This window comes from Procambarus clarkii, chromosome 37, assembly GCF_040958095.1.
Source record: "Procambarus clarkii isolate CNS0578487 chromosome 37, FALCON_Pclarkii_2.0, whole genome shotgun sequence".
Taxonomy (NCBI): domain Eukaryota; kingdom Metazoa; phylum Arthropoda; class Malacostraca; order Decapoda; family Cambaridae; genus Procambarus; species Procambarus clarkii.
Genome location: NC_091186.1, coordinates 16,950,017 through 16,968,759, shown reverse-complemented (window position 1 = coordinate 16,968,759; position 18,743 = coordinate 16,950,017). Strand labels below are relative to the sequence as shown.

Below are 18,743 nucleotides of genomic sequence, written 5' to 3'. Positions count from 1 at the left end.
TATATATATATATATATATATAATCAAATACGTTTAAGTTATAAACATAAAATCAACAACATCACGAAAGAAAACGTAGTGTCGGTCATTAAGAGTGAAAGAAAGACTAAGATAGCAGCCAGCTGTGCCGAGAGCCCCCACGTGCGCTACACCCACGGATATAGACCAGTAGCAAGCGACTATACTGGGTTACACAGTTGGGGGGAAGGAGGAGGAGGAGGAGGAGGAAGGGTTGTGGTGAGGACGATCTCAGGGCGAGGGTGGGGGCTATGATGGGGGCTGGGAAAGGTGAGAAGCGTATGGGGGGAATGGGTAAAAGAATTACAAACATTGATATTGAGGAGGTTTGGGGTAGCAGCAGGGATGGGTATAGGGAAGGGGGTTAAGACAAGGAGAGCAGGCAGGGAAAATGTTGGTGTGTTAGATTAGAGGGTAATGAAATTTGACTACTGGGAGGGGGGTGTGTGTGGGGGAGAGAGGGGGGGAAAGGTATTATAGCTGGTAAGTGGAGAAACCAGTGGGGGAGGGGTTAGGAGGAGAGGAACTGGTAGACAGGGGAGGAGGAGGTCGCCGTGGGGGAGTGTTTGTCATTTTGGGATATTGTCAGGCAAAAATAAAAGGCTTGTGTGGGCGGACGAAAGTTCCACTGGTCGAGTAGACTCCAGTCACGTCAGACCTGTGTCTCTAGCGGGCTTCAACCCCTCACAACACTTGTCAACATGGTGAGTACTTCCTCTCTCTCTCTCTCTCTCTCTCTCTCTCTCTCTCTCTCTCTCTCTCTCTCTCTCTCTCTCTCTCTCTCTCTCTCTAGTTAGTACTTCTAGGTAATATGCATGCACATTGTGCACGTGATTTCGTGAATTATTTTCCGTTCCCGAGGATACGAGGTTATCAAGGTTCTCCTTCAGAACAAGGACTGGCCTTTGCCAGGATGCCACCCACTACAGTCGACTGACTCCCAGGTTAGCTACTTGTTTTTTGTCATAGTGCTGGTGGAGCTGAAGCCCGTTGTGCTTACTCGTGTTTTCTAGTTAAAAGTTCTTATTGGTCTCTGTACCAGACTCAGGTTGAGTCTGTCATGGAAAGTAGGAATTTATATATGTAGATTTGTGATTGAATATTTGGGTATGTGTGGGTGGTGTATGGGAGGTGTTTGGATGGTGTATGGGAGGTGTTTGGATGGTGTATGGCGGTGTTGGAGCTTGTATTTCGGGTTGTATATACAGTGTTTTGTGTGTGTGTGTGTGTGTGTTTGTGTACTTACCAAATATATGTACTATATTCGGCCTAATATAGCGCATATTGGGCCTAGGGTTGCTTGGACAAGTTAAATTAGGTTAGGTTTGGATTCTTAAATTGCATTTTTCAATTTCTTAGAATCCCAGATGGGCTAATTCAGTAATAGAAAACATTAACTTTCTGGGGACCAACAGTACATTTGTCAATGTTTGACGAATTAGTTGCCATAAGTGCTATCGTTTTAGGAGGATGGACTGGCTCCGTTGGATCCTTTGTATATGAACTTAACTAACGGGGGGGGGGGGGGGAGTGACGCTTAGCACTGTATGTTCCGCCTACTGGCCACGTTGTACCTAGTGCGTTATGATTTCATCATTCTGAATATTGAATAAAAAAAATATCAAATGGCATTTTCAAACACAGGCTTTAAAATATATAACTTCTTTACTCACTATTTAATGCTTATGATAAGTATTTGTTCATATTAATATATATATGAGACAAAATATATTTTGTTTGTACAAGGGGGCTCCCTGTTTGTACAAGGGGGCTCCCTGTTTGTACAAGGGGGCTCCCTGTTTGTACAAGGGAGCTCCCTGTTTGTACAAGGGGGCTCCCTGTTTGTACAAGGGGGCTCCCTGTTTGTACAAGGGAGCTCCCTGTTTGTACAAGGGGGCTCCCTGTTTGTACAAGGGGGCTCCCTGTTTGTACAAGGAGGATCCCTGTCTGTACAAGGGAGCTCCCTGTTTGTACAAGGGGGCTCCCTGTTTGTACAAGGGGGCTCCCTGTTTGTACAAGGGGGCTCCCTGTTTGTACAAGTGGGCTCCCTGTTTGTACAAGGGGGCTCCCTGTTTGTACAAGGGGGCTCCCTGTTTGTACAAGGGGGCTCCCTGTTTGTACAAGGAGGATCCCTGTCTGTACAAGGGAGCTCCCTGTTTGTACAAGGGGGCTCCCTGTTTGTACAAGGGGGCTCCCTGTTTGTACAAGGAGGATCCCTGTCTGTACAAGGGAGCTCCCTGTTTGTACAAGGCGGCTCCCTGTTTGTACAAGTGGGGCTCGAAGCCACGTCCCAAGACTACCCAAGGCACACGGACAGCCACAGATATTTATCTTATAGTTACATTATGTGCTTGTGAGTTCACTGGGTAAATATTTCTACATTTCGGCTGCCTATACATGTAAGACCCATTCCGTCTTGTGGGACAAGGACTCGGTCCTCTCCTCCCTGCTCCAGCATCTCTGGGAAGGCTATATTTTTGGTTTGATAAAAAGAGGTGTTACGAAAATTTTGCCTTTGACTAACAACCTGTTCCATTGCCAATGTTGACGTTATCAACCATAATATTTGAGTGAAACTAAATAAATGGCGATCTTCACCGTACTCTCCGGGCCCCAGAGATCTTCTAAAAGATCTTCCTCGTGAAGATCTCACTCAATTGGTTGTATGATTGGGCTCGTCTTACGCTTCTGACTAGGCAGAATCCTTAGATATTTTACGCTTGTCATGTCGTGACAACAACTAAATCTAATTGTACCCATGTCACGCCACGTGACAATGATCTGTCAGTTACTTTCATGATTTGATTTTCTAAGTTCGTCTATCCTCTCTCACCAGGTAAGTTCATACGCAAAAAATCGAGTATATTTTTATTTCTATAAAAGAACTAAACTCTAAGCTTATTTATGCCTCTGATTATTGTTTTATTATAGATCAATAATATCTGACGAGTTAGCAGTTCTAATCATTTTATTTTATTGAATCAAAACAGCACAAAACTGCATCATAATTTTATTAATTACCAACAAATTATTTGCATTTACTATGCTCTCGCTTTGAACTTTATTTTGCTTTCTTCATATTATTTCCAGTATACAAGTCTGAACAAAGCTGGAACAGTGATGTATATGTCACGCAGTATACTCTATATTAATACTTACTTCAAATACAGCACAATACTGTATCACTTATTTTCGTAGATTTTAAATTTTATTTTGCTATATTTAATAACAGTTATGAATTATTTATTATTTCATGTCTTTATTAACTGCATTATAATTGCTACTACAATTTGTGAAAAGAAATAATAATAATAATAATAATAATAATAATAATAATAATAATAATAATAATCCATGTGGAAACTGCTATTGCATTGCAGGATATGCTGGATGAGGAACAGATTGGCGGTAGGTAACATATGCCCTGGCTGCCCAGTGCATGTTTGTAACCGGTGGTCCCATGCCCCTGTACCCCTCAACGCCCCAAACACACACACACACATACACACACACACACACACACACGCACACACAAATATATATATATGCATTTCCACCCTGAGTGAAATAAGTGGTTCTCACTCTCAACAATTGTCTAGAATCGTCAAACCTGCTCGTATTTGCTGCCATTTAGTGCTATCTTCCTAGCACATTACACGGGATCTTGAGCTTTGCTGCACCCTCCCTCCTTCCGTTCTCGTTCAGCCAGTTCAGTCACCCCTCCTTATCCTTATATAGTGATATATCTTGCTGAGAATGAACACATATTTATGGTGTGATCTCCCGATGTGTAACATGGTATCGTGGACTTTCAACCAGTTGAATGGTCTTCATTGCAGCATATTAGAATCATGTGCACTTTGTACCTTTTTTGGAGAATTTTAGGTCAACCCAGTTTTTTATGTGGTTCTTGTGCCTGCTAAGCATGGTGTTCTGTGTACGCCTTCCTGACTGCCCACGTGTATGGTATTGTTCTTTAAAGAATAGTTTTCTATATGATATACATCATATTATCTATGTTTTAAATTCTGTTTAATGGTGTATAATGGATTGCCAGACTTGATTCTCAGTGGTTTCTCACCCCAGTGAGAAACCATCAACCAGATTGACTTCCTCCTTATTCACACTATATCTCACATTCTTCACCGTCTTCTATTCTACACTGTCTGGTACACAGAGACCTTCAGTGCAATGCTAACACTGGTTTCGTCTTGCAGCCCTCCAGAAGGCGTTCGACTCCTTCGACACGGAGAGCAAAGGCTTCATCACCCCGGAGACCGTTGGTGTCATCCTCAGGATGATGGGCGTCAAGATCTCCGAGAAGAACCTTCAGGAGGTCATCGCTGAGACTGATGAAGACGGTGAGTCGAGGCCTGGAGTCACTCCTTGTATTTCGATACGTAGAGTGCTTTAAGGTATACGCAAAAGACCGTATGGGGATATTAATGATGATATTTTTATACCACAGTTATTCTGACGCTATGCCATGAATTTGATAATCATTGATCTGATGTCCTATCAACCCAAGCTTAAGAGGTGGTTTATGTTTGGTAGTTATGTTGCCTTGTGTACTGCAGATTAGGCAAGTTCAGTCACGTCCCTTACCTGGGAAATGTATTCCGTTCAACATTCGTTATTCGTCACGTTCACTTTCCGGGTAACGGACTGGAATGAACATAAACATATATATAAATTATATGTATATATATATATATATATATATATTGTGACGGTAACGCGTTGGTGTTCGGCTGTTTAAGGCTAGGGGTATGGCCTCGTCACATAGTTATAAAAAAAATAGAAAAACTGGAACTTCGTCTGTGGTAAGGTAAGGAGAAGACACACAAAACACAAGTAAAACTTTAACAATGAAATTTTAATGACGTTAAATAAATCAAAACATGAAAATAATGCACAAACAAATTCTTATAATAAAATCAATCAAAATAATAAGAATACTTAAATGACACAATGAAAAGTTACGTTAAGGCAAAATAACAAGAAGTGCAACACAAAGGTAAGTGGGAGGTGCTGGAATATTGGCTTAAAGCCACCACCTCTCTCAGTACACGCTAACGTCTAGCTGGGAGGAGTGCTGGCTACGAAAGCACTGAACATTCTGAGGACTGATGTTGGGGCGACCCCAGACATCAGGTAGTATTGGGGGGGGCGAGGCAGGTGCAGCCAGACCGGCGACCAATCAGCGGAGCCGTAGCGATCAACGGGTAGTTTGGTGGTTGGAGTTCGAACAGGTGGCTGGCTGCATACGTTTCTGCTCACCCTGGCAAGCCTTGCTGGTGTTGTTGTCGTTGTTGGACATTTCTTCCATAGTCTTTTTATATAATTGTGAAGACGTAATTATGGAGGGAAGAGCAGGCTCAATCTCTTGAAGGAGATTATCGTCACAACTCTCCCCCGAAGCCTGCGGTTCTGGAAGAAGTACGTCGTTATGTGGTGGAGTAATGGATGGAGTTGCTTCTACTTCATAAACTCTGGAGAGATCATGGGCTAAGATGTTGTCAGACTCTTGGTATAGCGTGTCTCCAGGTTGAATTTCTGCAGGTAGCAAGCCCATAGTAGAAGACGTTGAGATGAGAAGTGGGCGTGCTGCAGGAGGTGTAGGGTGGTGTGGTCCGTATTGATGGTGGACCGAGCACTTTTCAGGTGTGGAGTGAAGTGCTGAAGCTTCAGGATGAGGAAGAGTAGCTCCTTGCCAATTGTTCCGTCGTTCCTTGTAGCAGTAGTCGCTGACAGGTGAATTCTTCTCGCCTCGTTGCTGCATCACGACACCACCATCGTCGGTACCATTGGCGTCGACATGGAGGATGTAGGGCTTATCTGACGAGGTGAGAGTGGAATTAGAAGAGGGCATAGGAGCACGATTATTATCCTGAAAGCATTTGGGAAGATCATTAAGGATTTTGGAATTAGAAAGCGCCGACTCCTTGTCAGTGCTTTCGGGTTAAGAAGCCGGGATGGTCTCACTGTGGATGTAGGGTTCTGTGAAGGTAGAACAATTAATCAAGACAGTGGGAGGAGTACCATTATATTGCTTCAGGAGGTTGACGTGGCACAGCTGGGTCTTCCGCCGCCTATCTGGAGTCTCTATGACGTATGTGTTGTTGCTTCTGCACTCTTTGACGCAGTAGGGTCCTGAAAATTTGTTTTGTAAAGGTGAACCTGGGATAGGAAAATAGGCAAGGACGAAGTCTCCCGGCTTGAATTTTCTTACTTTGCTGGTCTGGTCGTAATGAGTCTTCATTCTCACCTGGGCTTTCAATAGATTATCATGGGCAAAGCGGTGGACTCTCTCTAGAATGTGTTGAAGGTTTTGAAGAAACTGGGGCACATTCTGATGCTCACTGAAGGTGGCATCTCTGAGAGAGTCTTTGAAAGCCTTAAGGGGAGTACGGCACTTACGGCCGTAGAGCATCTCATAAGGAGATACTCCTAGGGACTCATTGGGGAGACTTCTGAAAATACACATTATTAGGTCAATCTGCTTATCCCAATCCTTTGAGGTTTCACTACAAAACTTTTTCAAGAGTGCTTTGATGGTCTGATGACTACGTTCAAGAGAACCCTGTGAAGCAGGATGATAGGGGCTGGACAATACCTGTTTGATGTTGAACTCCTCCAGTGTCCTTTTGAAGAGATCACTGGTGAAGTTGGTGCCACAGTCACTTTGAATCTCCCTGGGAAATCCGTATTGAGTGAAGATCTTCAATAGATGTTTGATAACCGTAGCAGCCGTGATGTTCTTCACTGGAACTGCTATGGGAAATCTGGTGGTAGGACACAGGATGGTTAGGATGTAGGCGTTACCTGAACTGGTCCGAGGTAAAGGACCAACACAGTCTATTATGAGTCTGTGGAAAGGTTCCGCAGGCACCTGTATGGGAATCAGTGGTGCTCTGGGAATGGAGACGTTCGGTTTGCCTGCCATCTGACATGTATGACACTGTTTTACGTACTGTTTGACGTTATTTACCATACCTGGCCAGTAGTAGTCTTGGCGAATCCCATGGTAAGTCTTGTTGAAGCCGTAGTGGGAGAATGCTCCGTGGGCCAGGTGTAGAATAGTGGGCCGCAGGCTGGTGGGAATCACAAGTTGTTCGGTGTTGGCCCAATCGTCCTCCTCCTTCAGTTTACTGGGTCTATATATGCGGTAGAGCAAGTCGTTCTCTAGGAAGAACCCAGGAATACTGTCGGGTTGAGTCTCAGCCTGGAAAAACAATGGTGTTAAAGTAAGATCTTCCCTCTGCAACTTACGGAACTCCAACTTGGTCAGATGCGGGGGTAGTTTCTGAGGGTCTTGAGGGACAGCGGTAGCAGTAGAGTCAGCTGGCTGTGGACGTGCGGCTTGTGCACGGGTGGTCACGAGAACCGGAGGAGAAACTTCACTCTCTTGAACCTCTGCTGGAACATACTCAAGAATAGGGTTACTTGGCACAGAGTTACACACCTGGGGTTTGTCCATGACGATCAGGTTGGTCGGTTGCAGGTCTTCTGCCAAGTCGTTGCCTAGGAGAAGTTGCACTCCAGGCATGGGAAAAGGCTTTTCCCTGACGGCGACTTGGACTTCCCCGTTCACGTAGGGACAATCCAGGTGGACTCTGGCGAGAGGGTATGGAGTGGTAGCAGTGAGGTCAGTGAAGAAGACTGTTTCCCCGGTGTAGACTATGTTGGGCACAGCCGACTTCAAGATGATCGATTGTAGAGCCGCTGTGTCCCTCAAGATCTTCAATTTGAAACGTCCCTCCGGATTTGAACCGTTGGCAGAGACAGTTCCAGTATACAGGTGGTTACTGAAAAGAGAAAGATCATTAACATCAACACCAACATTCATCACAGGCTTACCGGACTTAGGAGGAGTTGGTTTGGGTCGTTGTTGGTCAGTGGTTCCCTTGTATTGAGACTTACCACACTTGTCTATGGTATGTCCATAGAGTCTACAATACTTGCAGTACAGTTGTGAACCAGCTTGATCGGGGCTCACCTTCTCGTAACTGTACCACGACTTCTTACTGGAGGATGGTTCAGGTGTCAGCCGGTGGATAAGGCTGTAAGTGTCAGCCGACTTAGCACACTTCAGGTAGTCGGTTTCTTCTTTATCTGCTAAGTAGAGGCGGACAGGAGGTGGCACACGTCTCAAGAATTCTTCAACAAGCATCAGGTTGACGAGTTCTGTAAAAGTAGAGACATGTGCTGCTTCCAGCCATTTCATGAAATACCTCCGTTTCGTGTTAGCAAACTCGAGGAAGGTAGTGGTACTTGCCTTCAGGTGGTCACGGAATTTCCTTCTATAACTTTCGGTGGAAAGTAGGTAGGCGTCTAACACTGCTTGTTTCAGAGTGTAGTAGTCATTCTCAGACGCCAAAGTACTGAGTGTGACTGCAGCTCTACCTGTAAGATGGACTCTGAGAAGTGTGGCCCATTGGTCGACAGGCCAACTGAGTTGATTAGCAAGGGTTTCAAAGGTGGTAAAGAACACATCAACTTCTGCTTCTACAAAGGATGGCATTAACTTACTTGCATGTGATATATTAAAACTGACGGGAAGATTGGCAGTAGCTTGTTGGCGTTGAGTGAAGTGTGAAGTTTCCAAGGCGATTTCACGTTGACGACACTCTAGAGCCAGAGTTGCTTGTTGCTTGTCATGTTCGCGTTGTATTTCCAACTCGCGTTGTTTGGTTTCAAGCTGTAAGCGTTCCCGCTCCTGGAGTGTTTCAAGCTGTACTCGTTCACGTTCACGGAGTAATGCGACCTCGCGTTCGTGTTCTTCCCTCCTCAAAGCAGCTTCGCGTTCTTGTTCGTCTCTCCTCAAAGCAGCTTCGCGTTCTTGTTCTTCTCTTCGTATGGCAGCAGCTCGTTCTTGTTGTTCGAGGGCTTCCCTTTGCTGCTCACGTTCAATCTTGGCCAGCTCTAGTTTGAGTTTCAGCGTTGCCAAATCAGTTTTATCTGCAATATAGTAAGTTTCATGAGTTTCAGAGTCTATCTTACCTTGCTCTAAATAGTAATCCAGCAACAGGTTGTGTAGGTCATTTTTGTTGGCTTGGTAGGGAACTTCTAGTTGATACTCATGTGCAAGAGTTTGTAATTCAGTCCTCTTGGCACGACTTAAAGTCCCTATTTCACCTGCTGGATTTGCACGGAAAGTTTGGAGACGAAACATGGTGAAATTAGCAAATAAAGGTACACGAATGTTCAATAATGAAATGTCAGAAACAGGACAACGTGGCAACTGGTGCCTATCCTGTGTGATCTTTAACAATTAACGTTAAGTGAAAGATATTAAATGATTAATTTAAATCAAGGGCGCAGGAAATCTTGTACCCGGTACTCATGTAAGAGAATAAGGGCAAGAAAATCCTACTAACAAATGAAACAGAGTTTCGAAAACAAATGAAACAGTTAAATGCTTCAAAAGTAAAATTGGTAGTCCAAGGATGTAGGCATACCTTGCCAAGTCTCTATAGGACATAAAGCAAGTTTTTCCCACTGAATTTAATATGATACTTACAGAATTAGCGAACTTTTGTGCTCTGAAAAAATAAGCTAATTCCCTACCGTTGTATGTATCATCATCTCTGACTGACGTGTAGGGGTGCGAGGTGTCAACTGGTGACGAGAACTGCTGCTGAGGTCCCAATTCAGCAACTAAAGTTCGAGCTAGAGGAACTATGGCCCTCTTTGTCCTCCTACAGTCAGATTGCAGAAGATTGGGTACTCTTGACCCGGGGCAGACCACAGTACCAGGGTACCAATATGATGATCTGTCAGAATGAGAAATATTCAAGGGACATAGATGGTAAATACGAGTAATAACATGGAGGGAGAGATGACCAATTAAGAGTATGACTGCGGCCTACAGTCACCACGTAATCCAAAGTTGTCTCACCTTCACTATATGTTACTCTCGTAATGCACAATACACCGCACCTTATAAAAAATGAAATTGAATGAAAAATAGTAAAGCTACGTTAACAGAGTTAAATACGCTTACCATAAATTACCACTTGGCACCAGTACCTGAGTGAAGCTCCTAGGACAGGCCCCCATATAACTTGTGACGGTAACGCGTTGGTGTTCGGCTGTTTAAGGCTAGGGGTATGGCCTCGTCACATAGTTATAAAAAAAAATAGAAAAACTGGAACTTCGTCTGTGGTAAGGTAAGGAGAAGACACACAAAACACAAGTAAAACTTTAACAATGAAATTTTAATGACGTTAAATAAATCAAAACATGAAAATAATGCACAAACAAATTCTTATAATAAAATCAATCAAAATAATAAGAATAATTAAATGACACAATGAAAAGTTACGTTAAGGCAAAATAACAAGAAGTGCAACAAAAGGTAAGTGGGAGGTGCTGGAATATTGGCTTAAAGCCACCACCTCTCTCAGTACACGCTAACGTCTAGCTGGGAGGAGTGCTGGCTACGAAAGCACTGAACATTCTGAGGACTGATGTTGGGGCGACCCCAGACATCAGGTAGTATTGGGGGGGGCGAGGCAGGTGCAGCCAGACCGGCGACCAATCAGCGGAGCCGTAGCGATCAACGGGTAGTTTGGTGGTTGGAGTTCGAACAGGTGGCTGGCTGCATACGTTTCTGCTCACCCTGGCAAGCCTTGCTGGTGTTGTTGTCGTTGTTGGACATTTCTTCCATAGTCTTTTTATATAATTGTGAAGACGTAATTATGGAGGGAAGAGCAGGCTCAATCTCTTGAAGGAGATTATCGTCACAATATATATATATATATAAATATATATATATATATATAGATATATATATTTATATATTTATTTATTTGTTTTTTTATTTGAAGATGATGATATTTTTATCCCGAAGTCTGAAGCTTCATTGTTTGTGATGGATAAACTCTTGTCTGAAAATTACTCACCATTTCTGTGAATTCGAGTATGTTCATTTAATTTAATTAAAATTATTTTATTTATTCCATATATTAAATTAACTGTAATGCACACACAAATTAATGTTTAGAGTAAGTAGTTTATGTGGCTATTTCTAAAGCATTGATATAATATGTTTTTATATAATTATACGAGAGCTGTAATGGTTGAGTGGAGGAACATGTGCCAGATATGGCATGACAGGAATAGTACTCTTCACAATACTAACTTTGCTTCTCTCTTTCTCTCTCTCTCTCTCCCTTGTTGCTGGTATTGTGGCTGTGTCTTCCCTCCCTCTGGCTGCCTGCTTCCCACACGGCGGCCTCACCAAAAACACTCCCAATGAACACATGTTCATATTAATATATCGTCGGGATTCTGGAAAAAACAAAATAATGTTGGGATATCTGTTCATCTGCCACCACCCCTCACTTTATGTCTACGGTGTGATGGTGTACTTGCGGCCTCTCGACCCCTGTCATGCCAAACACACTACACGAACGCTGTGGGATCTATTCGAACCCTCTCTCTGGACCCTCACGAAACCTGGATCTCCATTCAACGCCAAACACAATTGTCAACATCTCGTCCTCGGCGCTTGAACCTCTCATACTGTCTCTCACACTCGGCCCGCCACTCCGCCCTCAGGATCTGGCGAGCTGGAGTTCGAGGAGTTCGTGGAGTTGGCCGCCAAGTTCCTCATTGAGGAGGACGAGGAGGCCCTCAAGGCCGAGCTGAGGGAGGCCTTCCGAGTCTACGACAGAGAAGGTACGTCATCTCAATACTACGATAACGTTTCACATGGAATAAGAATGTTCTCTTAATGCCGGGTTGTTTCACTTGGACTGGTTGGTAGAACGATGGCTTCACTTATTGTAAAACAGTGTTCTACCCCAGTGTTCTTCACTTATTGTAAAACAGTGTTCAAGTGGTTGGACATCATTTCTTCCATCCGTCCTCGAATCCTAATTTGTGATTTTTCCCGCAGGAAATGGCTACATCACGACGGACGTGCTGAGGGAGATCCTGCGGGAGCTGGACAACAGGCTGACAGAGGCGGACCTGGACGGTATTATTGAGGAGGTCGACGAGGACGGCTCCGGCACCCTCGACTTTGATGGTGAGAGACAGACAGAGGGAGAGAGATATGAGACGGACAGAACACAAGGATATATCGGACAGAGGACAGGGATGAGACACAAGGAATACAAGGACGTGACAGACATGTTGCAGGGACGTGACGGATACTGGACAGGGGATGTCTCATAAAGTGGGGCACAGGATGACGGGCGAGGAAAGACAGAGGGTGCGACAGACAGGATGAGAAGGACAGAGCATATAGATGTTCTAGAACGATTTAAAATGGATAAGCTCATGATAGGAGAAAAAATATATGCAAAGACAGAAATTATAAATAGCCGACAGACAGGATTAGGGAAAAATAGTAGAGACCAGCCATCTTTGTAAATAAAATATTATATCAGCAGATTGAAAGAGTATTTTCTTGGTGTTTCTTTGACATACAATTAAGAATACATGAAAAATAATTGATAATTACAACACGTATCAACAAAAAAATATATATATATAAATTTATCGTTCAATTTTTTTTCTATCTCATTATGTGCCAAATTTTCATTTCAGAATTCATGGCTATGATGAATGGTTAATTCATTCACCCCTCACTGAGGCTGTCTTTATTTTCTTATTTAATTTTTCTTACTTATATTTTTTAAACTTGACATTTATTTGCTTCTTATTTGTTTCTGTATGATTTACCCGTTGATCAATCTCTTCCAATTTTTTTTTTTTTTGTTTTTGTTTCGACTTACGTGTTTGTTTGTTATTGTCACGTGTTTATGTTGCTGCTAACGCCTTGTTTGCACGCTTAGTTTACACCTAATCACATAGTTTTGTCGCTTATCCTTGAACTAGGACGCTTATCTATGAGCTAGGATGGTTATCCTTAAGCTAGGATGGTTATCCTTGAGCTAGGATCGTTATCCTTGAACTAGGACGCATATCCATGACCTAGGATGATTATCCTATATCTAGGACGCTTTTTCTTGTGTCTCAATGCTTATCCTTGAACTAATCACTAGCGCAAATGCTAATCCTTATTCTAACCACTAGACTAGGATGTTTATCCTTAAGAAAGACGCTAATCTAGGATGTCTATCGTTGTATTAGCCACTAGGATATGACGCCTATCCTCGTTAGTCGTTAAGCTTCCATAATCGCTTGTACCTGAACGATTAACAATGACTGTGGTTGCTATACCGTCTTAGGATAGTCATGACTAAACGTCATTATATCATTTTTTTAACGTTACTACGTCGTTGCTACATTATTTTTGTTTATTATTAATTTGTTTGTCATTCCCTTTCGCCCTTATTTCCCACCTACCATTGGTAAACCTTTTTTTTAATGTTCTTTTAGCATTTTTTTTTTTTTAGTTTAAATGATGTTATCGTTAGCAAGAGACTATAAATATTTTCCATCTTCTTCCATCCAGGTCTTGTAGGTCATGTTTTGGCTCCTTGAAAGATTTCTTGTCCTTGAAAGATCTTTCATTGGTGGTATGATAGTCGTAAGCTATTCCATTATATATATATATATATATATATATATATATATATATATATATATATATATATATATATATATATATATATATATATATATAGGTCCTAGCTTTATTCCAAGACTATAGTTATATTTCGAAACACCACTTGCATTCCCAAAACCATTCCCAGAAGCTTTTTTCATTCCCCAAACACGCTTGCTTGCTTGCTTGCTTGCTTTCCAAACCCCCCCTTGCTTGCTAGATTCACACACCCCTTTGCCTGCTGCATTCCTCAAACCCCCCTTGATTGCTTCATTCCCAAACCCCCCTTGCTTGCTTCACTTCCAAATATCTTTACTTCCTTCATTCCCCAAGCCCCCTTGCTTCCTTCACTGTGACCCTATATTATTTGCTGAGAATCTTTGATTATTCTCAGGAACTTTATTTTATTTACGTATATGTGTGATTTTTTTTTTTGTTTAAGTGGCCTCTGTCAGCTCCCATACAAAGCCTATATATATACGTCATGCGCCGCTCTGCCACACATGGCAAAGTCAGCTAATAAACAAGATATAGAAAATCTGTGTTTTTTACTTTATTCCTTTACTAGAAGCTGATAAATAAAGAAAAGACTGGGGATTATGTGCTGAAACACCAGAATATTATGTTATATTATAATATAATGGTATTGGTACTTATGTAAAATACTGTTGAAACATGATACAGCGGAGAATATAATGTAAATTATATATATATATATATATATATATATATATATATATATATATGAATATATATATATATATATATATGAATATATATATATATATATATATATAATATATATATATATATATATATATATATATATATATATATATATATATATATATATATATATATATTGTTGAATATTATCGAAAAAGTGAGATTAATAATTCTAACACGAATCTTCTCAATATTTCTTACGTTTTTCTTCACTGTCGAGGGTAATTGAAAAATTATCTCTCCAAATTTTTTTTTTTAATTTGAAAAAAAAATGAATTTTTGAGAGTTAATTTTTCAATTATCCTCGACAGTGAAGAAAAACGTAAGAATATATATATATATATATATATATATATATATATATATATATATATATATATATATATATATATATATATATATATATATAAAATAGGAAGGGAGTACCACCTCTAGCTGGAAGAAGGGGGACCCATAGCCTCGGAGGAAACCACGCATAACGCATTAGAGGGAATGTTTAGATCCCCTCCAATACAGTTTCTGTGTGCTTTTCTCCTACCACCCCCTTCCTTGAATATTTTTTGTGCTTTATTATGCATTTGATGGTTACAAGATATACATGGGTTGATACAAAAATAATAATGCAAAAAGGTGCTTAAAGGTTATGGATCTCTTGAAGAACACAACAATGGGAAACATTGATGAATGTCACAGACGGGTTCGATCATTGTTGCAAGTCAAACACTTCTTCGAATTCCTCTGAAGTTGGACTGGTGCCCAAGACGCAACATATATATATATATATATATATATATATATATATATATATATATATATATATATATATATATATATATATATTGGTAGCAGTCTTTCCTGTAGACATATATTATTAAATATGACCGAAAAAGTAAGATTAATAATTCTAACACGAATTTTCTCAATCTTTCGTACATTTCTTTTCACTGTTGCACAACTATATTCTACCCACCTCAAGACTCCGCTCCAATATAGAAGCATCAAGAAATATGGACCAATAGGCTTTCTACAATCACTTGTATTCAATACCCATTGTTTCGTGTTCTGTCTTGTGTTGATGAAATTAATACCTTATTAAATACCACCTCACCCCATCCACCTCACTCAAATGTAGATATAAACAAAATCGGAGATGTGTAAGTTCTATTCAGTTGTGTATGTGTTAACTAAAGTCTTTGAAAATGTAATAAGTTTTACGAAACGCGCTCAAGTGTCGCGTCAGACTAGAAATAAAAATGAATTTTGGAGAATTGATTTTTGAATTACCACCAACAGTGAAAAGAAATGTACGAAAGATTGAGAAAATTCGTGTTAGAATTATTAATCTTACTTTTTCGGTCATATTTAATAATATATATATATATATATATATATATATATATATATATATATATATATATATATGTATATATATATATATATATATATATATATATATATATATATATATGTCGTACCTAGTAGCCAGAACGTCCTTCTCAGCCTACTATGCAAGGCCCAATTTGCCTAATAAGCCAAGTTTTCATGAATTAATTGTTTTTCGGCAACCTAACCTACCTAACCTAACCTAACCTAACCTAACTTTTTCGGCTACCTAACCTAACCTAACCTATAAAGATAGGTTAGGTTAGGTTAGGTAGGGTTGGTTAGGTTCGGTCATATATCTACGTTAATTTTAACTCCAATAAAAAAAAATTGACCTCATACATATATATATATATATATATATATATATATATATATATATATATATATATATATATATATATATATGTGTGTGTGTGTGTGTGTGTGTGTGTGTGTGTGTGTGTGTGTGTGTGTGTGTGTGTGTATTTACGTGTCAAAACTGCCACCCCACCTCCTCGTGAGGTTCTAATAATTAAAGAGGTGTGACGAAACTATGTAAAAGTGCCAACTTATTGACTTTGCTCATTCATTTAACACTCGTTCTAACGTGCATTCTCTCAACACACTTTCACAATGTTCAGAATAACTAACTCCTCTGAACTCTCTCTCTCGTTCAGAAGAAAAAAAAACAGAATATTGTAACACCCAACTCTAAGAAAACGATGTTTCCGTGTTCATTAAGATTCCTTCATTTTCTACCTGGAGTTCAGTGAATAATTTCACTGCCTGACCTTGACACAGTCGAGGTGAAGTGCCGTACGGTGACAGGGACGGGAACTATCAGGATAAAGCGTCAAGCCATTACGGATATGTAGCCCTGGGAAGGGCTACATATCCCAATGTATCCCAATTCCCTACAATCCTGGGAACGGGGTCAGGATAAGACTTTTGGGATGGGACGGGGCCAGGAATGGTGCCCAATTACAACACGGACGGTCGGGGATTGAACGCCGACCTGCATGAATCGAGACAGTAGCTCTACCGTCTAGTCCAAGTGGTTAACAGGCGAGAATTATAACACTGAACAACCGAGGCGATCGGTAGTTCAGTTGAAGGGAGTTTTAAGTCTTAAGGAAAGGGAAACCATCTTAAGAAGAGACAATGTTAAGGGGGAGGTAGACAATCTTAAAGGGGACAATCATCAATTTGCAAAGAATTCTAAGCTAAGGCTCTGAGTCCTAAGGCAGCGATGGCGTAGGTGTATTTATTACAAAGAGAGAGAGAGTTTAGAAGGCAATCAGAACGCTCATCAACGAGTGTATAACCAAATATTGATGTATTCTAACTGAAACTCTGAACTCCTGTGTGTTTTAATAATGACCAAAAACTACCCCTAAATGCTGGTCTGTGTATATATATGAGTTAGGCATTGTATGTACTAGCTCTATCTATAAAGCCAACAAACTTTGTAAAATCTCTTTATGTATGTACCTTACCTAAATAAAAATTATTATTATTATATTATATAGTTTTAGGACACCCTTTTTATGCTGGTCTCTGTATATACAGTATATATATATATATATATATATATATATATATATATATATATATATATATATATATATATATATATATTCATATATGTTATTTTAGGAGACCAAGTTTCTGTGTATGTGTGTTTCCAAGAACTCAGCCCAAAGCTACTTTTAATGAGTGTCTTCCAGGTTTGGCTTACCTGGAAGCAAACACAGTTAAGGAAGTTGGAAGATAACCGAAGCAAATGGGCGAATTCACAATACACAAGGCAGCGTCTGGGATGCTCTCAGACGTAGGTTCGAATCCTCGTCACGGCCCTGGTGGATTTGTTCAAACAAGCGAAGTTTAAGGGTAAAGAATGCCACTAAAGAAGACGCGAATAGCAATTCAGTAATTACCAAAGGAAGGACAAATGGTCATTGCGTCAATTAAAATGTAACATTGAAGAGCATTCTCGGAAATATGGCTGAAATCAGATTCCTGTAACTGACGCACGCGATCTTCACGACACGCGATCTTCGCGACACAAGATCTTCGCGGCACAAGATCTTCAGGGCACAAGATCTTCAGGGCACAAGATCTTCAGGGCACAAGATCTTCAGGGCACAAGATCTTCGCGGCACAAGATCTTCGCAGCACAAGATCTTCGCGGCACAAGATCTTCGCGGCACAAGATCTTCGCGGTACAAGATCTTCGCGGCACAAGATCTTCGCGGCACAAGATCTTCGCGGCACAAAATCTTCGCGGCACAAGATCTTCGCGACACAAGATCTTCACGGCACGCGATCTTCACGGCACGCGATCTTCACCACACACGCGATCTTCACCACACGCGATCTTCACGGCACGCGATCTTCACGGCACGCGATCTTCACTAGACACGCGATCTTCACGGCACGCGATCTTCACCACACGCGATCTTCACGGCACGCGATCTTCACCACACACGAGGTCTTCACAACACTCGCGATCTTCACCAGACACGCGTTCTTCACCACACACGCGATCTTCACTACACGCGATCTGCACTACACTCGCGATCTTCACTACACTCGCGATCTTCACTACACTCGCGATCTTTACTACACTCGCGATCTTCACTACACTCGCGATCTTCACTACACTCGCGATCTTCACTACACTCGCGATCTTCACTACACTCGCGATCTTCACTACACTCGCGATCTTCACCAGACACGCGATCTTCACCACACACGCGATCTTCACTACACGCGATCTTCACTACACTCGCGATTTTCACCACACACGCGATTTTCACCACACCCGCGATCTTCACCAGACACGCGATCTTCACCAGACACGCGATCTTCACCACACCCGCGATCTTCACCAGACAGGCGATCTTCACCAGATACGCGATCTTCACCAGACACGCGATCTTCACCAGACACGCGATCTTCACCAGACACGCGATCTTCATCAGACACGCGATCTTCACCAGATACGCGATCTTCACCAGATACGCGATTTTCACCACAAGCTATCTTCGATACACGCGATCTTCACTGCATATCTTCCCATTGACAACACCCAGGCATATCGTGCGTA

At 41.3% G+C, this 18,743-nt stretch overlaps 1 protein-coding gene across 1 annotated transcript; it reads left to right on the top strand.

The window, feature by feature from the left end:
* Positions 1-567: 567 nt before the first annotated feature.
* LOC123765706 (troponin C) lies at positions 568-14,081 on the top strand. The gene is made up of 6 exons (XM_045754396.2): positions 568-722; positions 3,399-3,426; positions 4,236-4,379; positions 11,584-11,703; positions 11,924-12,055; positions 12,580-14,081. The coding sequence occupies exons 1-6, from the start codon at positions 720-722 to the stop codon at positions 12,603-12,605; spliced, it is 453 nt and encodes a 150-aa protein (XP_045610352.1). The 5' UTR covers positions 568-719; the 3' UTR covers positions 12,606-14,081.
* Positions 14,082-18,743: the final 4,662 nt, after the last annotated feature.

Excerpts from the sequence above, each read along its gene's own strand:
- LOC123765706 (XM_045754396.2), top strand. Across the intron at positions 3,427-4,235 it reads GGATGAGGAACAGATTGGCG|CCCTCCAGAAGGCGTTCGAC; the intron begins GTAGGTAACATA and ends TTCGTCTTGCAG. Across the intron at positions 4,380-11,583 it reads CGCTGAGACTGATGAAGACG|GATCTGGCGAGCTGGAGTTC; the intron begins GTGAGTCGAGGC and ends CTCCGCCCTCAG.